Raw genomic sequence first — 27,137 nt, 5'->3', positions numbered from 1 at the left:
TATATATATACATATATATATATATATATATATATATATATATATATATATATATATATATATATATATATATATATACATATATATATATATATATATATATATATATATATATATATATATATATATATATATATATATATATATATATATATATATATATATATATATATATATATATATATATATATATATATATATATATATATATATATATATATATATATATATATATATACATATATATATATATATATATATATATATATATATATATATATATATATATATATATATATATATATATATATATATATATATATAAATGGCCATACTTGGAGTCCATTAAGCCATATAAAGAGGAAAAGAAGAGATTAATAGGAAATATTGTATTCAATGTGGAAGGAATAGAAGAAAATAATATAAAATAAATATTAAATAAGGAAAATAAGTAAAATAAAATCAAAATAGAAATAAAGAAGAAGGTAATAGGAAATATTGTATTCAGGATGGAAGGAATAAAAGAAATGAGAAGAAAATATATATTAAATTAGGAAAACAAAAGAAAATAAGATAAAATATATATTAGATAGGGAAAATAAGTAAAAGAAAATCAAAGACATACTAACGAAGAAAACTTAGGAAATGAGGTGCCGATGCAAAGGCAAGAAAATCTTGCTTTTACTACAGGTAAATCTGAATCGGATATCGGATTACTTCCTCGATCTTTTATTTTATTTTAATGTCCTCCCATTAACTTTGTGCTCCTGAAAATGATATTTTACAGGATATTATAATCCTACAGCTTAATCTACAGGGATTAATTACAGTGTAGAGAGCAGGGGTAACGAGGATTAATCATATCCCCATCTCTGTGGCCTATGTAAGTATAGTAAAATTACAGAATAATACATTATATTATTTTGAGAAAATAACACTGTTATTTGGTGTATTTTATGGTTTTATAAGCGTTTTTATTAATTATTTCGGTAAGAGATCTTTAGTTTCTTTTTTAGATAGGGTTGGTCCACAAGGTATCGTCATCAATAACGTTCGTAATCTTGTTGTTTTACTAAGGAGCCTTTGTATGTCAGCGTCCAGTTCCTCCACCGTGCATAGAAAATGGACACCAACTAACCTAAACTTCCCCCCTTAACCTAACCTAAAAGCAATGTCCTTTCCTACCTACAAGGGTGGGGCTAATGCCCCCCTGCAAACCCCCTTACACTGTCGTATTCTCAGTCAGCCATCATTTTACGTACAGGTGGCCGCGATCATACATGCACCCTTTTTGTTAATTTGTTGGGTAGTGTGTTACGCGCATAGTGCAATATATACTGCTCGGTACCTCGAATTACTGGAATCCCCTGGATTTCCTGGAATCCTCAGGGAAATACTGGAATCCCCTTGAAAATTACCAAAATCCCCTACAATATCACAGCAAACCCTTAGAAATCGATAAATATGTGTTTTTATCAAAATACGTTATTTTTATGTTTTTAGCTTTTATATTTTTTATATATTTGCAGGTAGAACCTTGGCTAGGGGTTGTGACCTGGGAAGGGGGTCCGGGGTCTTGCCCTAGCTAGGGGTTGTGACCTGGGAAGGGGGTCCGGGGTCTTGCCCCAGCTAGGGGTTGTGACCTGGGAAGGGGGTCCGGGGTCTTGCCCCCAGCTAGGAGTTGTGACCTGGGAAAGGGGTCCGGGGTCTTGCCCCAGCTAGGGGTTGTGACCTGGGAAGGGGGTCCGGGGTCTTGCCCCCAGCTAGGAGTTGTGACCTGGGAAGGGTGTCCGTGGTCTTGCCCCCAGCTAGGGGTTGTGACCCGGGAAGGGGGTCCGGTGTCTTGCCCCCAGCTAGGGGTTGTGACCCGGGAAGGGGGTCCGGTGTCTTTCCCCCAGCTAGGGGTTGTGACCTGGGAAGGGGGTCCGTGGTCTTGCCCCCAGCTAGGGGTTGTGACCTGGGAAGGGGGTCTGGTGTCTTGCCCCCAGCTAGGGGTTGTGACCCGGGAAGGGGGTCCGGTGTCTTTCCCCCAGCTAGGGGTTGTGACCTGGGAAGGGGGTCCGTGGTCTTGCCCCCAGCTAGGAGTTGTGACCTGGGAAGGTTTGTGACCTGGGAAGGTTTGTGACCTGGGAAGGGGGTCCGCCGACTAGGGATTGTGACGTGAGAACTACTAGGTTAGGTTAGGTGGGTTTGTTAGGTTCTGTACCCTTTTGTACCCTTTATATATTGTGTAAAGGGTATATAGAAAAATGCTTTAAAATACACATTTTATTTAATTAATTTACTAAAAAATAATGTAAATGAATAAAAACACATTTATCGATTTCTAAGGGTTTGCAGTGATATTGTAGGGGATTTCAGTAATTTTCAAGGGGATTCCAGTAATTCGTGGTTCCCTATACTGATTGGCAGAAGAGAGGAGCAATGAAATAATGTTCACTTGCGAACAAAGCGAGCCTTGGCTGAGCTAAGGGTGTTATTATAGTTCTGGTCAGGAAAAACTTTTCTAATATAAATCTTAGTAGCGTCAGTTCATTAACCAACAAGCGCCTAGATATATTGAAGTATGGGTGAAGTCAAACATAGATCGGAAGTATCCTTGTTATCTATGCGAACAGGATGCCCGGTGACCCAAGCATCTACACACGTATCTTCCCATTTTCTATGTACTCGTTCATAACCCTGTTCTTTGCACTGCAAAAACCTTAATGTTTGACTGAGTGTATTTACCGGTGTATTGTTAACCCTTATTAACAACATTTAATCATTTATTTGGAAGGTCCTTGGCTTACAAACTGAATAGGTTCCAGATACAAAAGTCAACAAATGGTTCTCTTTCGTATAAAATAAATTTTTCAATATTTAACTTAGCCGGTGATTATATAGCTGCAACTCTGTTGCTCGACAGACAATCGCTACACAGGTTGCGGGTGTGCCCAACAGCGCCATCTGTCGACCAGATACCCAGTTCTCAATGTAAACAAAGACTCAATTTTCTCTCTGTCGAAGTGTCGACAAGACGTACTTACTCGCTGTGGCTAAACTGGAGTTTTTTCACATCTAATTGGTGAAGTACTTTATTCTAGTTTTGAGCTTTCGCTGTGCAGGGTTTCTCTTCACACAAATCCTTGAACTCTTTTTGATAACGGATTCTTTGTTGATGACTTTTTGATAGTTTTTTGAATTTCCCTTTGACCAATTCAAAATGGCTGACCCTTCACAAGTCCCCAAATTTAGGAAGTGCAATGCTAGGGACTGTTCAAGGCGTCTTCCGAAGGCTTCTATCGACCCTCACACTGTTTGTTCCAATTGTCGGGATAAAACCTGTCAATTGGAAGATCGGTGTGAGGAGTGCGTTGGCCTTTCGGAATTCGATTTTATCGAATTTCAAAAGTATACACGTAGGCTAGAGAGAGATAGAGTTAGGAGAAGTTCTTCTCGTTCTATTGATATATCCTCTCCTCATGCCCCACAACCTATTCCTTCCCCTGTAGTGGTTGCTCCTAACCCCCCTCCTGGCACTCAGGAACCTTCGATGGCTGATATGATGCGTGCCATCCAGGCTCTGGGTGAGAGAGTTGAGTCCCTTGCTAGTGACCGTAATCAGCTCATGGCGGATGTGAAGGAGCTTAAGTGCAAAAGTGCAGTGGGAAGTGCTAAAGTGCCGAGTGATAGTGTTGTGGATAGTGTTGCGCTTGAGGGTTCGTCTGTTCGTGCCTGTCGTCCTCCTAGTCTGGGACCTCTTGCAAGCTCCCAAGTCCAGGGGAGAAGCAATGTCGTACGACAAATGGGTTCGAGAGACTTTAATCAGCGAACAGACGTTCCCTCCGTGGTATCGGGCGTATCTACCCGAGATCGCTCCTACCTAACTAAGACGAGAGAGCCCATTTATACCTCGTCTTCGGAAGGTGTTTCTCGCAAGAAACCCTGGACCAAGGTCTCACGACCGTTAAAACGCAAGTCGGTCCCTTCAGCGCAAGTCCAACGGCCCGGTTGTAGCCACTGGGTCAGTTCGGACTCGCTGCCGTCATCCGATGAATGCTCACCGCCTAAGAGAGGCAAAGCGGTACCGCTTCAGACAGTAACACCGTCTGTCGCCGCACCTGCTCCCGTAGACCCTAAGTGGTCTCTACTGCAAGACATGCAGTCTAAACTGACGTCTCTAATGCAGGACTTTCGTGCGGAGAAGGTTGCTGCCGCACCAGCTAGTGCAGTACCTAGCCTACAACCTTCCACACGATCGGTTGTGCGTCCTGTGGACGCTGAGGTAACCTTCTCACGCACACCAGTTGAGAGAGTTCCTCCACCCATGCGTTCCAGTGTGATCTGCCAGCCGCATGTTGACGTTAAGCGACGCACGGAGGTTGCCGTTGACGTTCGGGAGGTTCAACAACCGTCAGAGTTGCTTTGTTTTGACGCGGTGCGTCAACCTCCGCAACCCAGTGTGGTTTCCACTGCGCACCCACATCAGTCCAGACAGTCTGGAGTAGACGCTGTGCGTCCCCGCGCTGCCATGGTTGTTGCCAGCTCACAGACTGGGCAGCAGTTCCATGACGTTGCGTCCGGCTCAGTCACGCATGCACCCGTGCGACCGGACTCAGCAAACCAGCCGTTACCCACTCCGTTGCCGTTTCCTCATCAGTTATCGGATGAGGGACTTTCTGATGATGATGTTGCTGCACACATAGATGAACCACAATCAGATTTGGACGAGCCTAAGTCTACTCAACCCTCTTTGGACTTTAGGAAAGTTTTGGCCATTTTCAAAGAGCTGTTTCCGGACCAGTTTGTTTCTGTGTCTCCTCGTTCTCCGCCGTCAGAGTTTGTGTTAGGCATGCCGTCTACCACTCCTGCCTTTACTAGACTCGTCCTCGCACGCTCGTCCAAGAGAGCTTTGCGGGTGATAGGAGAATGGTTGCAGTCCAAGAAGAGTTTAGGGGAGACAGCCTTTGCGTTTACCCCTGCTAGACTCTCTTCTAGATCGAGCGTCTGGTATGCCACAGGAGAAGTTCTCGGCTTGGGAGTTCCTGCCTCTGCCCAGGGCGACTTCTCAAGTCTTGTAGACTCTCCCCGCCGCCTTGCCATGAGACGCTCAAAGATATGTTGGTCATCTTCGGACCTGGACCACCTTTTGAAAGGTATCTTTAGGGCCTTCGAAGTTTTTAACTTCTTAGACTGGTGTCTAGGAGCCCTAAGCAGAAAGATCTCTCCGACAGAGAAAGAGACTTCCTTGCTCATTATGTCCTGCATGGACAAGGCCGTACGTGATGGGTCTAATGAGCTTGCTGCATCATTTGTGTCCGGAGTCCTTAAAAAGCGTGAAAACCTATGCTCATTCCTTTCAGCTGGAGTTACACCGTGCCAGAGATCCGAGCTTCTTTTTGCTCCTCTTTCCAAGTGCCTTTTTCCAGAAGACCTGATTAAGGAAATAGCCGCTTCATTGATACAGAAGGACACTCACGATCTTGTTGCGTCCTCCGCTCGCAAAGCTACCCCTTTGCCTACCTTGTCAGCTAGACCAAGGATGGACACTCCAGCGTCCCGTTTTATTCCGCCCTTTCGTGGCAGAGCCTCCAGCAGAGGAGGTGCTCGTGACTAAGGGAAACGAGGAAAGAAGAAAGGATCCAAGTCCTTTAAGGGCAGAGTCTGACTGCCCGCATCTTCAGACAGCAGTGGGAGCCAGACTCAAGAACTTCTGGCAGACCTGGGAAAAGAGAGGCGCAGATGCACAATCTGTGAAGTTGCTCAGAGAGGGGTACAAGATCTCTTTTGTACGGAAACCCCCTCTAGCAACGTCTCCCATCGATCTCTCTCCCAGGTACAGAGAGGAAGACAAGAGACGAGCCTTGAAACGGGAAGTGTCTCTTTTACTAGAGAAGGGAGCGGTGGTCAAAGTCTCGGACCTTCAATCTCCGGGATTCTACAACCGACTCTTCTTGGTGTCAAAGAAGACAGGAGGGTGGAGGCCGGTGCTAGACGTCAGTGCTCTGAATGTCTTTGTCACAAAGCAGACGTTCTCCATGGAGACCACAAAGTCAGTCTTAGCAGCGGTCAGAAGGGAAGACTGGATGGTCTCTTTAGACCTAAGGGACGCCTACTTCCACGTCCCCATCCACCCGGACTCCCAACCTTTTCTGAGATTCGTTTTCGAAAAGGTTGTCTACCAGTTTCAAGCCCTGTGCTTTGGCCTAAGCACAGCTCCTCTTGTGTTTACGAGGCTGATGAGGAATGTAGCCAAATTCCTTCATTTATCGGACATCCGAGCCTCCCTCTATTTGGACGACTGGCTTCTCAGAGCTTCTTCCAGTCGTCGCTGTCTGAAGGATCTAAAGTGGACTCTAGATCTGACCAAGGAATTGGGTCTCCTTGTCAATATGGAAAAGTCACAACTGGTCCCATCCCAAACTATTGTGTATTTAGGGATGGAGATTCACAGTCTAGCTTTTCGGGCTTTTCCGTCGGCCCCCAGAATAAGCCAAGCCCAGTTATGCATCCAGAACATGCTGAAGAAGGAACAATGTTCAGTCAGGTAGTGGATGAGTCTGGTAGGGACGCTATCATCCCTGGAACAATTTGTGTCATTAGGAAGACTACACCTCCGTCCTCTTCAATAGCATCTAGCTTTTCACTGGAAAAAGGACAAGACGCTAGAAGCGGTCTCGATCCCCATTTCCGAGAAGATGAAGTCTTGCCTGACTTGGTGGAAGGACAGTATCAACCTAAGAGAGGGTCTTCCCCTGGCTGTTCAGACTCCCAACCACGTTCTCTTCTCGGACGCATCGGACGTAGGCTGGGGCGCGACATTAGACGGTCGGGAATGTTCGGGACTGTGGAACTCGAGTCAAAGGATCATGCATATCAACTGCAAGGAGCTACTGGCAGTACATCTGGCCTTGAAAAGCTTCAGGTCTCTCCTTCGAGGCAAAGTGGTGGAAGTGAACTCGGACAACACCACTGCCTTGGCGTACATCTCCAAGCAAGGAGGGACCCACTCACTGACGTTGTACGAGATCGCAAGGGACCTGCTCATCTGGTCAAAAGGTCAAAACATTTCACTAGTAACGAGGTTCATCCAAGGCAACTTGAATGTCATGGCAGATTGTCTCAGTCGGAAGGGGCAAGTAATTCCAACGGAATGGACCCTCCACAAGGATGTATGCAAGAGACTTTGGGCCACTTGGGGCCAACCAACCATAGATCTCTTTGCAACCTCGATGACCAAGAGGCTCCCAATATATTGCTCACCAATCCCGGACCCAGCAGCAATACATATAGATGCCTTTCTCCTAGATTGGTCGCATCTAGATCTATACGCATTCCCACCGTTCAAGATTGTCAACAAGGTACTGCAGAAGTTCGCCTCTCACGAAGGGACAAGGTTGACGCTAGTTGCTCCCCTCTGGCCCGCGAGAGAATGGTTCACCGAGGTACTTCGATGGCTAGTAGACATTCCCAGAAGTCTTCCTCTAAGGGTGGACCTTCTACGTCAGCCACACGTAAAGAAGGTACACCAAAGCCTCCACGCTCTTCGTCTGACTGCCTTCAAACTATCGAAAGACTCTCGAGAGCTAGAGGCTTTTCGAAGGAGGCAGCCAGTGCGATTGCTAGAGCAAGGAGAACATCCACCCTTAGAGTCTACCAATCGAAGTGGGAAGTCTTCCGAAACTGGTGCAAGTCAGTATCTGTATCCTCGACCAGTACCTCTGTAGCTCAAATAGCTGACTTTCTCTTATACCTGAGAAAAGAACGATCACTTTCAGCTCCCACTATCAAGGGCTACAGAAGCATGTTGGCATCGGTCTTCCGGCATAGAGGCTTAGATCTTTCCAACAATAAAGATCTTCAGGACCTCCTTAAGTCTTTTGAGACCACGAAGGAGCGTTGTTTGGTTACACCTGGTTGGAATTTAGACGTGGTACTAAGATTCCTCATGTCAGACAGGTTTGAGCCGCTACAATCAGCCTCCCTGAAAGATCTCACCTTAAAGACACTTTTCCTAGTATGCTTAGCCACAGCTAAAAGAGTCAGTGAGATTCATGCCTTCAGCAAGAACATCGGATTTTCGTCAGAAAAAGCTACATGTTCGCTACAACTTGGTTTTCTAGCCAAAAATGAGCTGCCTTCTCGACCTTGGCCGAAATCGTTCGATATTCCCAGCTTATCGAATATGGTAGGCAATGAACTAGAAAAAGTCTTATGCCCTGTGAGAGCTCTTAAGTTCTATTTAAAACGAACTAAGCCTTTACGAGGCCAATCTGAAGCTTTATGGTGTTCAGTTAAGAAACCATCTTTGCCCATGTCAAAGAATGCTTTATCCTACTTTATCAGACTGTTAATACGAGAAGCTCATTCACATCTGAGTGAGGAAGACCAAGCATTGCTTAAGGTGAGGACACACGAAGTTAGAGCTGTCGCAACTTCCGTGGCCTTTAAGCAAAATAGATCTCTGCGAAGTATAATGGACGCAACCTATTGGAGAAGCAAGTCAGTGTTTGCGTCTTTTTATCTAAAGGATGTCCAGTCTCTTTACGAGGACTGCTACACACTGGGACCATTCGTAGCAGCGAGTGCAGTAGTGGGTGAGGGCTCAACCACTACAATTCCCTAATTCCATACCCTTTTAATCTTTCTCTTGAAATGTTTTTATTGTTGTTTTTTGGGTTGTCCGGAAGGCTAAGAAGCCTTTCGCATCCTGGTTGATTTGGCGGGTGGTCAAAGTCATTTCTTGAGAGCGCCTAGATTAGGGGTTTTGATGAGGTCCTGTTGTATGGGTTGCAACCCTTGATACTTCAGATCCTAGGGGTCGATCAGCATCCTAAGAGGATCGCGAGGCTCCGTAAGGAAGACGTACTTAAAAGGCAGAGTAATTGTTCAAGTCGACTTCCTTACCAGGTACCTATTTATTTTGTTTTTGTTATTTTGATAACTTCTAAAATGAAATAAAAACTCTTAGCTCATAAAAGTGTAAACATATATTGCTGGTCTCTACCCACCCCCCTGGGTGTGAATCAGCTATATAATCACCGGCTAAGTTAAATATTGAAAAATGTTATTTTGATTATAAAATAAATTTTTGAATATACTTACCCGGTGATTATAAATTAAATGACCCTCCCTTCCTCCCCAATAGAGACGCAGTGGGACGAGGAGAAAATTGAGTCTTTGTTTACATTGAGAACTGGGTATCTGGACGACAGATGGCGCTGTTGGGCACACCCGCAACCTGTGTAGCGATCGCTGGCGAGTTTTTACCGTAGAGTTGTCTGTCGAGCAACAGAGTTGCAGCTATATAATCACCGGGTAAGTATATTCAAAAATTTATTTTATAATCAAAATAACATATCAGGTTATTACAAAGGTAATTTTGCTTACTGTAATAAATGATATATTGTTTTATTACGGTATTTCCATATCTTATCTTTGTTATTTTCAGTTGGATTTGGGTATGTAAGTCAAATGTTTTTAAGTTGGTGACCTTCTGGTATTGCTATTTGCCTTGTCATTGGTTGCTTTGCTTGCAATTTAACATTATCTCATTGTTCCTAGGTTCAAGTGAAACATGTTTTGTTATACGCGTTGTGCTAACGGCTAGTATTTTGGCGTAATTTTGATTATACAATTTAACACTTGGTTTTGCTCTGCCATTGATTGCTGTGCTCGCATTTCAACATTATGTCATTGCTCCTATTTTCTAGCAAGAAAAAGTTTTGCTGCCTGCGTTACCCCCGTGTCAAAAGACTTTTGCAAAATGTCCCAAAGATAGCAGAAGGCCTCAGCTTTCATCACCTGATACACTGACAGATTCTTCTTGATCTCGTTTCCAGAAATTTGCTGATGATGCATATTTTCGCTTGATTGTGTTGCTATGCCAGAGATAGATGTGGGGTTGTTCGACACTTCCTTCTTATTTCTGCCAGTGCTAATGAGCAGCCTATGACACTGGCCTGAGGTGCCGAGGTCTTTACTGGACATAATAGCATCTTATGATACTCGCCAGTATGGTCTCAGAGGGAGGGGATTGAGAAGGACGAGTACCTGGATTCATTGGCTGATTGAGAAAATCTCAATGATGCCATGTTGATCAAGACCTCTTTTTGACTACGAGGTAAAATATTTCCCAGTTTATCATGATTGCAAATTCGGGCAAAAACAAGGAGGCGTTAATGTCAAACTCAAACGATCAGGCTTCATGAAGTAATCAAGCGAGCTTATGCATTGACAGGTGAGAGGGGATTGAGTGCCCAACCCGAGCAAGAGCTTACAGAGTCGGTTATCGTCTGATGGTAGCTTTCAGAAAGAAGCGTCAGACCACCAAATCCTTTCTGAGTATACCCATGAATCCTTGTTAGCCTTCATCCTTGGCCGTGTGGTGGGTACTCATCAGGTTGGGTAGCCAGCCCAGGTCTCTCAGGGGACAGAAGGCATCTTGTCAGAGGTAGCAATGGCATAAGTGCAGACTGAAAGATAGAATGACTGGCTTTTCCTTTAGTTTCTCTCCCATCTCATTGGGAGTGCAGAAGCCACAACTGTTATGTGCTGGATTAGGCATCTGATGCTTGTTCATTTCTTAACAGCATTTTTAATGTGACTTTTCTTAAAACATTCAATTTCAATTTTTCATTACTACTCTTGTGGTTTATTTATGTCTTTATTTTCTTTCCTCACTGGGGTATTTTTCCCTGTTGAAGAATCATTTACCTCTTAAGGGCGTGAAGGATTCTTCAAAGATTGCTGAGAGATTCTTTGAACCCACATACACAACTTTGGTCAGTTATCCACGAAGGCAGAGACCTTCATGACTTATTCTACAATTACTAAGGCTTTTACTCATTTGCACGTTGTCGACAAGATATATTTCATTAACAGAGGCAAGTCTCACGGTGTGCTCCCCAGCTGTCACTCCAGTAGTTTCTGAAGTGTCACTAGTTAGAAATCAGTGTTCCTCCTTTTGGTTTTGTTGGAGCAAGAACATGGGACTGTCTAATGTACCCTGGTAGGTACATGATGATTTTAAACATCTTACTTACCTGGTAGTTATATATATAGCTTAGTCTGTGATGTCACGGCAGAATTTCAAAACTCGCGGCAATCGCCGATTGGGTAGCCAGGTGTACCACCAGTGCGCCTTCTACCCAGGTACCTGGAACCATTCCAATTATTCCTCAGATCTTCCTTGCTGCCTCACCGGTGACATTGTTGGAATTTCGCTCGCTGTAGCCTGTGTTATTTGCAGTTACAGTATTTTGGTGAAGTACAATTTGGCTTTGGCTTTCGCTAGTTTTGGATTTGTTTTTTGGTATTTTCTTGGCCCTGATTAGATATTGTTGTTTTGACCCTTGCTTGTTTTGATCTCTCTTTCAGTTTTTCATAATGTCTGACTCTTCTTCGAGTGTTAGAAGGTGTGTGAGAGGTTGTAAGACCCGGCTTGCTAAATCCTCTGTTGATCCCCACTCCATTTGTGGGAAATGCAGAGGTAAATGTTGCAAGTTGGATGATCGTTGTGATGAATGTGTAATTTTGACTGAGAGTGAGTGGTTGGAGTATGACCGCTACACTTGTAAGCTTGAGAGGGATAGGATCAGGAGAAGTTAAAATTTATCTCGTTCTTCTAGGGATTGTTCCCCTTCCCATGTCAACAAACCTATTGATCCTTCCCCTGTAGTGGTAGTTCCAGATCCCACTACAGTACTGTTAAATCTAATGAGCCAAGTCTTAAGGACATAATGGTGGCCATTCAAGTCCTGGGCGAGAGAGTGGAGTTGCTCGCAGCGGATAGGACTAAATTATGGTCCAATGTGAAGGAGTTAAAGAGTGCAAGCGTCAGTGCTAAAATCAGTGCAGTGGAGGGTGCGGCTGCTCGGACCTGTCGTTCTCCTAGCCCTAGACCTCTTCCAAGCTCCCCAACCCATGGGAGAAGGAATGTCGACAGGCGAAGGGAGGCGAGAGGCGTTAGCTCCCGAGCAGTCGTCCCCTCGAGCGTACCTGTTGATGCGTCTGAGGACGCTCGCCCTCGCCATGGAAAAGGCGAGGTAAAAGTGTTTTTTTTCTTCGTCGGATGACGCAGCCCCTAGACGGGGCTGGCGTCTTACATCGAGACCTCTCGAGGAAATTTTCCGCTTTTGATCAGCGTCGTGTTATGACGCCTCAGGCGCCAGGTTGCAGCCATTAGAAAAGTCCGGAGCGTTTTCCTTCCTGCTCTGAGGAAAATTCTCCTGCCAAGTGGTCATCTACTTCGGTAGGAGATAAAAGGAAGTTGGAAGATGTCAGGCGGCCATCCCCATCGGTAGGAAATCAACAGGGCATGACCTCTGTACATGCTCCTCCTCCCCCTTCGGATTGGTACTTGTCTCCTGAACGTTCTTCAGTTTCCTTGAGCGACGTGGAGGGAGAACTAGTTGAGGAACCAGCGTCTCATGTTTGTCCACAGCAGCAAGTCGCTATGAACTTGAGCGTACTTCAAGATATGCAGCAGAAACTCTCCTCCCTCATGAAGGTCTGGCAGCCCATGGACAAGAAAAGAGTTGCTCGCCAAGACGCCGAGCGTCAAGAGTCTTCACGCCAAGCGTCAGAAAGCCAACCGTCGAGTGGTTGAACATCATGTCAAGCGTCGGGAAGCTGGAAGTCATGACGCCAAGCGTCAAAAAAGTTGGACGTCGGGACGTCGAGCGTCAAAACCTCGGACGTTATGAAACCGAACGTCGAGAACGCGGACGTCATGGCTCCGAGCGTCAAGTTTTGGAACACTGTGACGCCAGGCGAAATGAAATTGGATGCCATGACGCCAGAAGTCATGATAATAAGGAGTTGACGCGGAGGAAACAGGACGTCTCTACTTTGATACGAGACCTGTCAGAAGGAGGGAACGACAACTGTCACCTTTCTCTTAGTTATCACTTAGAGGAGGTGTCGGAAGAAGAGGACCCGAAGAACCAACATTCGTCGGCGGACTTGAAAAGGCTCATGAGAGTTTTTTCTGAAGTTTTCCCTGAAAACTTTGTTCCTGCTGCTCCTCGTTCACCGCCTTCAGAATTTACGCTCGGGAAGGCTTCGAAGGAATCACTTTTTATGAAGATAGTGTTGTTTCGCTCATCTAAGAGAGCCTTAAAGGTGATGGGGGACTGGATGCAATCTAAGAAGGACCAGGGAAAAACTATTTTTACCTTTCCCCCGGCCAGATTAGCATCCAGATCGAGCGTTTGGTACGAGACTGGAGAAGCTCTCAGCCTGGGAGTCCCTGCCTCTGCCCAAGGGGACTTCTCGAGTTTGGTGGATGCCCCTCGTCGGACGCCCATGAGGAGAACTAAAGTGTTTTGGTCGACTTCGGAGTTGGATCACCTTCTCAAAGGGATTTTCAGAGCCTTCGAGGTGTTTAATTTCCTCGACTGGACTCTGGGAGCCTTGGGGAAAAAGGTGTATTCATTGAAGGATGTGGACACAGAAGGCCTTGTCCACATTATGTCTTGGATGGACAAGGCTTTGAGAGACGGGTCCAACGAGTTAGCGGCCCTGTTCTCGGCAGGGGTCCTTAAGAAATGGGCCCAAATGTGTGCTTTTCTGGCGAATGGGGTTATGCCCATGCAGAAGTCGTAGTACTTTATGCACCTCTTTCTTCACTCCTTTTCCCGTAAGAACTGGTCAGAGAAGTCTTTTCCACGTTAGCCCAAAAGGCCACACAGGATTTTGTGTCCAAAACAGCAAGGAAGGTTCTGCCTACATCCTTCTCAAGTCGCAAGCCTAAGGAGGAAGCACCATCCCATCAGTTGTCTCAGCCCTTTCGGGGGAAAACATTCGGCAGGGGTAGTACCAGACCGAGGGAAGGAGAGCGAAGAGGAGAGGCTCGAGACCAGGTCGAAGCAGGGTCTGACAGCATTCGCCTTCAGACAGCAGTAGGAGCCAGGCTAACCAACTTCTGGCAAGTATGGGAGAGGAGAGGAGCAGACCTTTGGTCCGTTGAGTTACTCAAGGAGGGATACAAAATCCCTTTCCTAGGAAAACCTCCTTTAGTAGTAACTCCGATAGACTTCTCGGCCAGATACAGAGAAGAATCAAAGATACAGGCGATGCAACAGCAAATGTCGCTCTTATTAGAGAAGGAGGCAATAGAGAAGGTGCGAGACTTAGCCTCACTAGGATTTTACAATCGCTTGTTCCTGGTTCCCAAGAACTCGGGGGGATGGAGACCAGTCCTGGATGTGAGTGCACTCAACGTCTTCGTACGGAAGACAAAGTTCACTATGAAAACAACAAAATCAGTCCTAGCAGCAGTCAGGGAGGACTGACTGGATGGTCTCGTTAGACCTTCAGGATGCGTATTTTCACATCCCCATCCATCCGGACTTCAAGAAATACCTGAGGTTCATGTACAAAGAGGAAGTTTTCCAGTTTCGGGCTCTTTGTTTCGGCCTAAGCACTGCGCCTCCAATCTTCACAAAGTTTATGTTGAATGTAGCGAGAATGCTGCATTCAAGAGGTATCAGAGCCTCTCTGTATCTGGACGACTGGCTCCTCAGAGCTCATTCCTACGATCGCTGCCTGGAGGATCTGCCGAGGACGTTGTATTTATCAGAGGAACCGGGTCTTCTGATAAAGACAAGTCGCAACTGACCCCATCCCAAGGGATTCTGTATTTGGGGATGGAGATTCGGAGTCGAGCTTTTCGGGCTTTTCCATCTGCCTCAAGGACGGAACAAGCCCTGGTGAAACTTCAAAGCTTCCTAGGGAAGCGAAAGTGTTCTTTGAGGGAATGGATGAGCCTTCTGAGGACCCTTTCCTCGTTGGAGCAGTTTGTTTCCCTGGGAAGACTGAATCTTCGCCCTCTTCAGTTCCACCTCAATCTTCATTTGAACAAGGGAATGGAGCTGGAGAGAAAGTGTATCCCCATTTCAGAATCCACAAAGCAATGTCTTCAGTGGTGGAACGACCCCGTCAAGCTTCAAGAGGGTCTTTCTCTGGAACAGAGGAACCCAGACCTTGTGTTGTGTTCCGACGCATCGGACTCGGAGTGGGGAGCAACACTGGGAAAGTTGGAGATCTCGGGTTCCTGGACAAAAGAACAGGAGATTCTCCATATAAATCAGAAGGAGCTGTTGGCAGTCTTGTTAGCCCTCAAAGGATTTGAAGATGCAGTTCTGAACAGAGTGTTACAGGTCAACTCCGACAATACTACGGCGTTGGCCTACATAGACAAGCAAGGCGGAACCCACACAAGGTCTCTGTATGAGACTGCGAGAGAACTCCTTTACTGGTCAAGAGAAAGGAATGTGAGTTTAGTCACAAGATTTATTCAGGGGGAGAGGAATGTGATGGCAGACAGTCTAGGCAGAAAGGGTCAAGTCTTGCCTACAGAATGGACACTTCATCAGGAAGTCTGCAAGAACCTGTGGCAGACATGGGGTTGTCCTTGCATAGACCTGTTTTCAACTACGAAGACGAAGAGACTGGAGACTTACTGTTCCCCATTGCCAGATCCCAAAGCAGTTCACATCGACGCTTTCCTCATGGACTGGTCCCACCTGGACGTGTACGCTTTTCCACCTTTCAAGATAGTACACAAAGTGATTCAAAAGTTCGTGTCGCACGAGGGCACCAGATTGACCTTAGTGGCCCCCTTTTGGCCCACAAGAGTGGTTCACAGAAGTACTGGAATGGATGGTGGACACACCGAGAAGCCTCCCTTTGAGAGTAGATCTACTCAAACAACCCCACTTGGAAAGGTACCATCAAAACCTCCAAGCTCTACATCTAACTGCCTTCAGACTATCGAAAAACTCACGAGAGCTAGAGGTTTTTTGAAGGAAGCAGCTAGTGCGATTGCGAGAGCAAGGAGGTCTTCCACCATCAAGGTGTACCAATCCAAGTGGGAGGTTTTTAGAGCAGAGACAACTCTGTTTCCTCTTCCAGTACATGTGTGACTCAGATAGCTGACTTCCTTCTGTACCTTAGAAGGAGGTGTAAGTTTTCGACTGCAACCATCAAGGGATACAGAAGCATGTTAGCGGCCGGTTTCAGACATAGGAATTAGGATTTGTCTAATAATAAAGATCTTCAGGACCTTCTCAGATCCTTTGAAACTACTAAGGAAGGACATCAGGAATCTCCAGCTTGGAATCTAGATATAGTCCTGAAGTTCCTAATGAGTAGCAGGTTCAAACCTTTACATTCAGCCTCGTTAAAGGACATCACCTTGAAGACTCTCTTTTTAGTCAGTTTAGCGACAGCAAAAAGGGTCAGTGAAATGCATGCCTTCAACAAAAATGTAGGCTTTAGAGATAACAAGGCTATCTGCTCATTACAGCTACACGAACGCCCTTCACAACCCTGGCCCAAGGCTTTTGAGATTCCGAACCTTTCGGATTTGATTGGAGAGGAATTAGAGAAGGTCCTGTGTCCAGTAAGAGCCCTGAAGTTCTACCTGGAAAGAACGCAGGATTTACGGGGTAAGTCAGAAGCACTTTGGTGCTCAGTCAAAAAGCCTTCGCTACCAATGTCTAAGAATGCGCTATCCTTCTTCATCAGGCTCTTAATAAGGGAGGCTCATTCACAATGTAGTGAGACGGACCTCAAGCTTTTGAAGGTCAAAGCACATGAGGTTAGAGCTGTGGCAACGTCTGTAGCCTTCAAGCAGAATAGGTCCTTGCAGAGCATCATGGACACGACATTCTGGAGGAGCAAATCAGTGTTTACCTCACACTGTCTGAAATAAGTTCAGACTCATTACGAGGACTGCTACACCCTGGGACTATTCGTAGCAGCGAGTGTTGTAGTGGGGGAAGGATCTACCACTACATTCCCATAACCTAATACCCTTTTTCTTTCCTTGGAACTTTTGTGTTCTTATGGTTGTTTGTGGAGAGTGGACGCAGTCTTCCACAATCATTGATTTGCAGTCAGGTGGTCAGTTTTGTTCCTTGGGAGCACCCAGAACAAGGGTATTGGAGGAGGTCCTGTCACATAGAGGTTATACACCAGTTTTGACTGCTCCTTGAGGTCTTCAGCCCCCTGGGTGGATCGCTGGATCTCTTTAGGAAAGCGGACATAATGAGGCAGGAATTCATTGAAGTCAGCTTCCTTAACAGGTACGAACCCTTGAGCTTGTTTATTAACTCTTAGGTAAATTCCAATGACGTTGGCTGTCTCTGACCCTCCATCAAAGGTGTCAATCAGCTATATATATAACTACCAGGTAAGTCAGATGTTTAAAAATCACATTTTCATAATAAGATAAATTTTTGAACATACTGTACTTACCCGGTAGTTATACTGTATATACCCCCTGTAATTTAATTCTCCCCCCTCCTCCCCTCTAGTGACCTATGGGCAAGGAAGATCTGAGGAATCACTGGAATGGTTCCAGGTACCTTGCTAGAGGGCGCACCGGTGGTACACCCGGCTACCCAATCGGCGATTGCCGCGAGTTTTGAAATTCTGCCAGGACGTCAGGGACTAAAGCTATATATATAACTACCGGGTAAGTATGTTCAAAAAATTATTTTATTATGAAAATATCATTTTTATGAAAGTTGTATTTATCTTCAATATACAAAGCTGAATCCTTCAAGTAACATTTCCTACCTCAATCACCCCGCAAGTCCTAAGGAGAAGGTCAAAGTAAAGAACTCGCTATTTCAGTTGTTACATGTTAAAATCATCTACTCATACATTATATCAAGTCTTACATAAATTCTCCTTGTTTTTATGATGTTAAAGGGTGTGTCATATATCATAATGGTATGTTACTACAGGAGAATCTTGTAACTGGTCTTTTCTTAATATGTAATTCTGATTTGCAGCTTCAAAAATGCCACAACACAGGCCTCCAGGTAGCCTCAAGCAGCAATGTATTCGGAACATTGGAAGGAACATGGACAAGCTGTGGGCGAAAGATTACGTGAAAAATTGGCACGAGCAAAGCAAAACGCTGTCCTTCGTCTTAGGCCCGTTTGAAGATCTACGTAAGTTAAAACATGGAAATGAAGTCTTTTGTTGATAAATTTTATCCCTTAGAAATTTATATTCAATTTATTTTTTTTCATTTCCAAAGGTTATGGTTTTTTAGAGAAAGTATTACTGTACATATACACACTGTACAGTACTGTACTTAATTTGCAAAGTACTATACTGTACAGAGAAGTACTTTATGTACTGTACTTATGTTCTTTTTCACACACTTACATATCAGCTCTTCTTCCCATAATAGGGGTAAACATGAAATTAGCTTTCTACACTTCCTTCTATCATATGCTCTTCATACCTAAACTCCCACGAGGTCTTCATTCATTCTAATCCTTCCCCTAATTTTGTGGAAATTCCCACATACTGTACAGTATCTTCATCCTGCCACTTCCATACTTACTAATCTTACAATTAACTGGTCATCATCCTTTCTCATCACATGTCCAAACCATGTCAGTCTTTGAGTTAATAGTATTTTCAGGACCCTCTGGACGCTACATAGCCGCACTACAAAATCCAATCCCCTTGTCAGTGCCCATATTTCTGACGATTTAGTATCCATGATGTTGGTGTATCAGAATTTTACACCATTTGTGTAGTTGTATAATCCTCAGTGGCTTTTTTTCCATGTTGGAGCCCTTGGTCTTGTAGCATCCTGTTTTTCCAACTGGGGTTGTAGTTTATCAAGTAACAACAACAACAACAACAACAACAATAATAATAATAATAATATTGTCCTCAAGTTTTGACTTTATTCATCCTTGAACATGTGCCAATGGAGACTACTGTACTGTACTGTAATTAAAATCATGATCCTATTAAGAAGAAGTCTAAAAATTTAAAAATGATTTTTTAAATGGTTTTAGAGTTCAGTTTGTTAACACTTGCGTAGTGTATATTTAAATGGTGTATGATAAGGTGTTTATACAGTAATATAGTTATAGGAATAAAGTTTTAGATTTATTTGTGATTTTGTATTCTTAAATTTTCAATATTAAACTTACCCGATAATCATGTAGCTGTCAACTCCGTTGCCCGACAGAATTCTATGGAGGGATACGCCAGCTATCACAATACTAGAAGGGGGTGTACTTACCAGCGCCACCTGTGGCCAGGTACTCAAGTACTTCTTGTTGACACCTCCTCAATTATTCCTCTGTCGTGCTTCCGGCAAGACGTTCTGGGATACGCTTATGGTCTTCGAGTTTATTCACGGATATTTGGTGAAGTATTCTCTCAGATTAACGGCTGTCGCTTTACTGGAAACCTTCTTATATTAGCTAGATAGCTTTTATATAGTCCTGATTAACGGTTAACGATTTTTTGCTTGTTTTTGGAACCCCCTTTGGCTAACTCTTTGGATTCAAGATGTCTGACATTTCGCAAGCCCCCTCCCATAGACGATGTAGGTCTTGCAATAGGCGTATTCCGAAGGCCTCGGTAGATCCTCACACCGCTTGTTCTGACTGTAGGGACAGGCCCTGTCAGTTAGAAAATCGATGTGAGGAATGCGCCGGACTTTCGGAATTGGAATTTGTCCGTCTTTTGAAATATTCAACTAAGTTAGAGAGAGGTAGAGTTAGGAGGAGTTCTTCTCACTCTTCACTGTTTTCCTCACCTCATGATCCCCTACCTTTTCCTACCCCTGTAGTGGCTACCCCCGAACCTACTGTGTGCCCTCCGCCTGATATGTCAGTTGTTTTGCGTGCTATTCAGGCTTTAGGCGATAAAGTAGAGTCAGTGGTAAGTGACCATAAGTCTCTGATGGCCGAGGTTAAAGAACTGAAGGTCAAGAGTGCAGTGGGTGGAGTTAGTGCCAGTGCTGTGACGAGTGCTAGTGTCAGTGCAGTGCCAAGTGCTAGTGTTAGTGCCAGTGTGGTGCGTGAGGATTTTTCTGTGCGAGCCAGTCGTCCTCCCAGTCCGGGACCTCTTGCAAGCTCCCAAGCCCAGGGGAGAAGCAATGTCGAAGGGCATAAGGGTTCGGCAGGCCTTGTTAGGCGCACAGAACTATCCTCGGTGGTTGCGGGCGTGTCTTCCAAAGACCGTCACTCCCACCTGCAGACGATTGAGCCCGTCTTTATCTCGTCCGCTGATCAACTGTCAGGGAAGAAACGTTGGTCTCAGGTCTCGAGACCGCTTAAACGTAGAGTCCAGTCCGCGAGTGCTCAGCCAGGTTGCAGTCATTGGCTCAGCTCTGACTCGCCTCAGTCATCTGTCGACTGTACTCCGCCCAAGAGGAGTAAGGTTCTGCCACAACAGAGCTCGACTGTTAAGGCTTTACCTCAGTCTACTATCGTTTCTGCCGATCCCAAGTGGACTCTGCTTCAGTCCATGCAAGCACAGCTTTCGGACTTGATGCGTGAGTGTCGGGCTGAGAGTGTTGCACCTCCGCCTCCGCCTACACTCCCTCCGCCTGTTCTCGCTCCGCCTGCGCTCGCCCCGCCTGCGCTCGCTCCGCCTGGTCGCAGCACCATCTGCCAGGCGTACGATGTTGAGCCACTTTCTGAGTTCGCTGTTCCCAGTGGTGTTCAGCCTCAGCCTTCTTTAAGGCAACCTTTACTTTGGGATCAGGAGGATTATTCCACTCTTCCTCCGCCTCCCCTTGCTGCTCCACCAGTGGTGCAACTCTCGGTTGAGGTACAACAACCTCTCCCGTCCATGAGTCAGTCTCCTCAGCTCTCGCTGCAGCGAGCTCAACCCTCCTCAAGGCAAGCTCCTCTACACCCTGGACTTGCGCCTCAGGAGCCTCAGCTTGCGAGAACTTTACCTTGTTCTGCGCAGCCTCAACCTCATCATGCTCCGCTCATATCACAGGAACAGGAACGTGCTACTCCGCCTCCGTCCTCCGCTCAGCAAGCGCAATCCTTGGGTTCAACCTCTCTTGCTAGGAGTCAACCTCCTCCACCCATGCGCCTTCCTTCTGCTTCGTCTGTTGTTCAGCCTTTGCAGTCTGAGCCTCAGGTTTTCCCTCAACAGTTACTGGAAGAGGAAACCACTGTTATTGTTCCTACCCGTTCTGACTCTGCGGTTCAGCATTCTTGTCCGATCTCTTCGCTACACTCTGGTGATGAGGTGTCGGATGATGAGGAGGCACACCTTGATCCCTCATCAGACGTGGACGAATCCAAGCTTTCTCCACAGTCTATTGATTTTCGTAAGGTCTTGGCTCTACTCAGGGAGATTTACCCAGACCACTTTGTCTCTGCTATTCCCCGCTCTCCGCCATCTGAGTTTTCGCTGGGCGTACAACAAGCTAAGTCCACCTATACTAAGCTTGTCCTAGCTAGATCCTCTAAGAGGGCTTTAAGGATCTTAGGGGAGTGGCTGCAGTCTAAACAACACCTTGGCAAGACTTCCTTCATGTTCCCTCCAACGAAGCTCACTTCGAAAGCGAGCGTTTGGTATGCCACAGGGGAAGCACCAGGCTTGGGAGTACCTGCCTCTGCCCAGGCTGACTTCTCAAGTCTGGTAGACTCGCCTCGGAGAACTGCTATGAGGCGCTCGAAGGTTTGTTGGACCTTCTCAGACCTGGATCACTTACTGAAAGGGATGTTCAGAGCATTTGAAATGTTCAACTTTCTCGACTGGTGCCTGGGGGCCCTCAGCAAGAAAACCTCTCCTGCGGACAAAGATTCTGCCATGCTATTAATGTCCTGCATGGATAAGGCCATCAGAGATGGATCGGGCGAGCTAGCGTCGATGTTTGTATCAGGGGTGTTGAAGAAAAGGGAACAACTGTGTACCTTCCTTTCCGCCAGCATTACACCTTGCCAACGGTCACAACTCCTTTTTGCTCCGCTCTCGAAGTTCCTCTTTCCCGAAGAGCTAGTTAAGGACTTGTCTGCTGCCCTGATACAAAAGGATACGCACGATCTTGTAGCCTCATCGGCTCGTAAGTCTAAGGTTGCCACCTCAGTCCCCAAGACTTATCGCTCCCCAGTGGCGGATACCCCTGCTACGAGGTTCATACCGCCCTTTCGTGGTAGAGCCCCCAGCCGAGGAAGCTCCCGTCCAGACTCTCACAGGAGCAAGTCTAGGAAAGGATCCAGGACATCTAAAGGAAAAAACTGACTCTCCGTTTCTCCAGACAACAGTAGGAGCCAGACTCAAGATCTTCTGGCGAGCCTGGGAGAAGAGAGGTGCAGACGCACAGTCTGTCAGTTGGCTGAGGAACGGTTACAGGATTCCATTCTGCCTCAAACCACCTCTGACCACATCGCCCATCAACCTCTCTCCCAACTACAAAGAAGAGGACAAGAGGCTAGCATTGCAACAGGAGGTGTCGCTACTTGTGCAGAAGAAGGCAGTGGTTATAGTCCGGGACCATCAATCCCCGGGCTTCTACAACCGTCTCTTTCTTGTGGCCAAGAAGACAGGAGGTTGGAGACCGGTGCTGGACGTCAGCGCTCTCAACGAGTATGTCACCAAGCAGACGTTCACGATGGAGACGACCAAGTCGGTCTTAGCAGCGGTCAGACAGGAGGACTGGATGGTCTCGTTGGACTTGAAAGATGCATACTTTCACGTTCCTATTCATCCAGACTCCCAACCTTTCCTGAGATTCGTTTTCGGAAAGGTTGTCTATCAATTCCAAGCCCTGTGTTTTGGCCTAAGCACAGCTCCTATGGTCTTTACTCATCTGATGAGGAATGTAGCAAAATTCCTACACTTGTCGAACATCAGAGCCTCCCTCTACCTAGACGACTGGCTGTTGAGAGCCTCCACGAGTCGTCGTTGTCTGGAGAACCTCAATTGGACTTTAGACTTAATCAGAGACCTAGGTCTATTAGTCAATATAGAGAAGTCTCAACTCATTCCCTCCCAATCCATTGTGTACCTGGGAATGGAGATTCGGAGTCAGGATTTTCGGGCTTTTCCATCGGCCCCCAGGATAAGCCAAGCCCTAGAGTGCATCATGAGCATGCTGAAGAGGAGCAGTTGCTCAGTGAGACAGTGGATGAGTCTCACAGGGACCCTCTCATCACTGGCCCTGTTTGTCGAGCTAGGAAGACTCCACCTCCGCCCTCTTCAATTCCATCTTGCAGCTCATTGGGACAAGGGTTCGACTCTAGAAGCAGTCTCTATCCCTATCAACCAAGAGATGAAGACCACTCTCCTGTGGTGGAAGCACAACCTCCTTCTCAAGGAGGGTCTATCATTGGCCATTCAGACCCCCAATCTTCATCTCTTCTCAGATGCATCGGACTCGGGCTGGGGTGCAACCTTGGACGGACGGGAATGCTCAGGAATGTGGAACGAGGAACAAGGATTACTCCACATCAACTGCAAGGAGTTGCTAGCAGTTCATCTAGCCCTGTTGAACTTCAAGTCCCTCCTGCTAGGCAAAGTGGTGGAGGTGAACTCAGACAACACCACAGCCTTGGCTTACATCTCCAAGCAAGGAGGGACCCATTCGAGGAGCCTTTACGAGATCGCAAGGGACCTCCTCATTTGGTCAAGAGGTCTAAACCTCACTCTGGTCACGAGGTTCATCCAGGGCGATATGAACGTTTCAGCAGATCGCCTAAGCAGAAGGAATCAGGTCATTCCCACGGAATGGACCCTCCACAAGAGTGTGTGCAACAGACTTTGGACCTTGTGGGGTCAACCTACCATAGATCTGTTTGCCACCTCCATAACCAAGAGACTTCCGCTGTATTGTTCCCCTGTTCCAGACCCTGCAGCAGTTCATGTGGATGCTTTTCTACTGAACTGGTCCCATCTCGACCTGTACGCATTCCCTCCGTTCAAGATAATAAACAAAGTTCTGCAGAAATTCGTCTCGCACGAAGGGACACGGCTGACGCTGGTTGCTCCCCTTTGGCCTGCAAGAGAATGGTTCACAGAGGTACTTCAATGGCTAGTCGACTTCCCCAGGACTCTACCTCTAAGAGTGGACCTTCTACGTCAACCTCACGTAGACAGGTTGCACCCAAACCTCCACGCTCTTCGGCTGACTGCCTTCAGACTGTCGAAAGATTCGCTAGAGCTAGAGGCTTTTCGAAGGAGGCAGCCAGTGCGATTGCCAGAGCTAGAAGGGTTTCCACTCGTAGAGTCTACCAGTCTAAGTGGGAGGTCTTCCGAAGCTGGTGTAGAGCCAATTCAATATCCTCTACCAATACCTCTGTGATCCAAATAGCTGACTTCCTTCTACATCTTAGGAATGAGAGATCCCTTTCAGCACCTACGATTAAAGGATATAGGAGTATGTTGGCTTCAGTTCTCCGCCACAGAGGTTTGGACCTGTCTTCCAACAAGGACCTTCAAGACATTCTCAAGTCTTTTGAGACGTCTAAAGAACGTCGTCTTTCCACTCCAGGCTGGAATCTAGACGTAGTCTTAAGGTTCCTTATGACATCTAGGTTCGAACCTCTCCAGTCAGCTTCCTTCAAGGACCTTACCCTCAAGACTCTTTTTCTCGTTTGCCTTGCAACAGCTAAGAGAGTCAGTGAGGTTCATGCCTTCAGCAAGAACATTGGTTTCACAACCGAATCTGCAACATGTTCTTTTCAGCTTGGATTCCTAGCAAAGAACGAGCTTCCTTCACGTCCTTGGCCTAGATCGTTCGAAATACCTAGCCTCTCCAACATGGTAGGTAACGAACTAGAGAGAGTTCTTTGCCCTGTCAGAGCTCTCAAATATTATCTTAAGAGGTCTAAACCTATTCGAGGACAGTCAGAAGCCTTATGGTGTGCCATCAAGAAACCCTCGAGACCCATGTCCAAGAATGGGCTTTCGTATTATATAAGGCTTCTGATCAGAGAAGCACATTCTCACTTAAAGGAGGAAGACCTTGCATTGCTGAAGGTAAGGACCCACGAAGTAAGAGCCGTAGCTACTTCGATGGCCTTTAATAAAAACCGTTCTCTGCAGAGCATAATGGATGCAACCTATTGGAGGAGCAAGTCAGTGTTTGCATCATTTTATCTGAAAGATGTCCAGTCTCTTTACGAGAACTGCTACACCCTGGGACCATTCGTAGCAGCGAGTGCAGTAGTAGGTGAGGGCTCAGCCACTACATTCCCTTAATCCCATAACCTTTTTTAACCTTTCTCTTGAATACTTTTATTGTTGTTTTTATGGTTGTTACGGTAGGCTAAGAAGCCTTCCGCATCCTTGGATTTGGCGGGTGGTCTATTCATTCTTGAGAAGCGCCTGGGTTAAAGGTTTGGTAGAGGTCCTTTAGTAGGGGTTGCAACCCCGTGTACTTTGGCACCTTTGGGTTGATTCAGCCTCCAAGAGGAACGCTGCGCTCAGTAAGGAAGACGAACTTTAAATAAAAAGGCAGAGTAACGGTTCTATTCGACTTCCTTACCAGGTACTTATTATTTCATTGTTATTTGAGATAACTGTTATATGAAATATGGGATACTTAGCTATCCTTTAATCTTGTACACTGGTTTTCACCCACCTCCCTGGGTGTGAATCAGCTACATGATTATCGGGTAAGTTTAATATTGAAAAATGTTATTTTTATTAATAAAATAAATTTTTGAATATACTTACCCGATAATCATGATTTAATCGACCCTCCCTTCCTCCCCAGAGAGAACCAGTGGACCGAGGAATAATTGAGGAGGTGTCAACAAGAAGTACTTGAGTACCTGGCCACAGGTGGCGCTGGTAAGTACACCCCCTTCTAGTATTGTGATAGCTGGCGTATCCCTCCATAGAATTCTGTCGGGCAACGGAGTTGACAGCTACATGATTATCGGGTAAGTATATTCAAAAATTTATTTTATTAATAAAAATAACATATTTCTACCATATGTTGTATGGGGAACCTACTTCATAACTTGGAACATATTTCGACTCCATATCTTAGTTTGATATTAATGGCTGGAGTATCTCGAGTAGGTAGGGTTAGGAATGAAGTAGTGAGAACGGGTGTAAGAAATAAGTTAGCAGCTAGAGTGGATATGAATGTGTTAAGGTGGTTTAGTCACATGTTGAGAGAATGGAAAATGGCTGTCTGCTAAAGAAGGTGATGAATGCAAGAGTTGATGGGAGAAGTACAAGAGGAAGGCCAAGGTTTGGGTGGATGGATGGAGTGAAGAAAGCTCTGGGTGATAGGAGGATAGATGTGAGAGAGGCAAGAGAGCGTACTAGAAATAGGAATGAATGGTGAGCGATTGTGACGCAGTTCCGGTAGGCCCTGCTGCTTCCTCCGGTGCCTTGGATGACCGTGGAGGTAGCAGCAGTAGGGGATTCAGCGTTATGAAGCTTCATCTGTGGTGGATAACGGGAGAGGGTAGGCTGTGGCACCCTAGCAGTACCAGCTGAACTCGGTTGAGTCCCTTGTCAGGCTGGGAGGAACGTAGAGAGGAAAGGTCCCCTTTTCTCATTTGTTTGATGTCGGCTACCCCCCAAACTAGGGGGAAGGGCCTTGGTATATGGATGTATGATGTTTTATTAAACAACAACTAAGATATTGTGAAAGATAGGTAGGTCTTTCCTATCCTCCAAGTACTGTACAACTTTATTTTCTAATAAAATTTTTATTCAAGAATTTGCACTGCAAAGACAATAGTAGTCTAGTAAATACAGTACAGTACTGAATAATAATAGCGAAAATTTTTGCTATTTTTCCTTTAAATTTTTAAATTTTAAATAGGGAAATAATTTTCAGATATTACCGTCACTTAGTCACCTTATCATGATCATCACCATCTCCTCCTCTTACGCCTATTGACGCAAAGGGCCTCTAGATTTCTCCGGTCTTCTCTCTCTCTTACCTCACATTTCATAGTCTTCAGCCATGTAGGCCTGGGTCTTCCATCTCTTCTAGTGCCTTGTGGAGCCCAGCTGAACATTTGGTGAACTAATCTCTCTTGGGGAGTGTGAAGAGCATCCCTAAACCGTCTCCATCTACCCCTCACCATACTCCTTAGAATAGAGTTGTGAAATTGTTCTTCCTTCCATTTCAACAGCTGGAACTGTGGTAGAGCTCTTAATCGAGGAACTTGTAAATACCAAAAGGCTAAGAAAACATCACTTACAGATCCTATTAGTTTATCACCTCGAGCGGTTCGTCCTGAGGAAAGAAACCGATTTCGAAAAGGCCATCACGCTGCTACTATCCCGCTGCAAGGTAAGCTGCTCTTATGAAACAAAATTTTTATAATGAATCTTTCTGAAGTTCAGTGTTAGTCAGCTTCTGGAAGGAACAGATTTAACCCCTTAAA

The 27,137-nt window shown here is 45.7% G+C and overlaps 1 protein-coding gene across 2 annotated transcripts in view; it reads left to right on the top strand.

The window, feature by feature from the left end:
- The first annotated feature begins 655 nt into the window (after positions 1-655).
- The window catches only part of LOC137617128 (uncharacterized), a 70,850-nt gene continuing 44,368 nt past the window's right edge, over positions 656-27,137 (top strand). Inside the window, exons 1-3 of one of the 2 annotated variants that reach the window (XM_068346977.1) lie at positions 656-690; positions 17,790-17,951; positions 26,883-27,043. In XM_068346977.1, coding sequence (XP_068203078.1) covers positions 657-690; positions 17,790-17,951; positions 26,883-27,043 — 357 coding nt within the window. In that variant the 5' untranslated portion in view covers position 656. The other variant, XM_068346978.1, reaches the window with a different exon arrangement.

The sequence above is a fragment of the Palaemon carinicauda genome, chromosome 23 (genome assembly GCF_036898095.1).
Source record: "Palaemon carinicauda isolate YSFRI2023 chromosome 23, ASM3689809v2, whole genome shotgun sequence".
NCBI classification, from domain to species: domain Eukaryota; kingdom Metazoa; phylum Arthropoda; class Malacostraca; order Decapoda; family Palaemonidae; genus Palaemon; species Palaemon carinicauda.
Note: the sequence above shows the minus strand (reverse complement) of the source record. Positions and strands in the feature narration are given on the sequence as shown.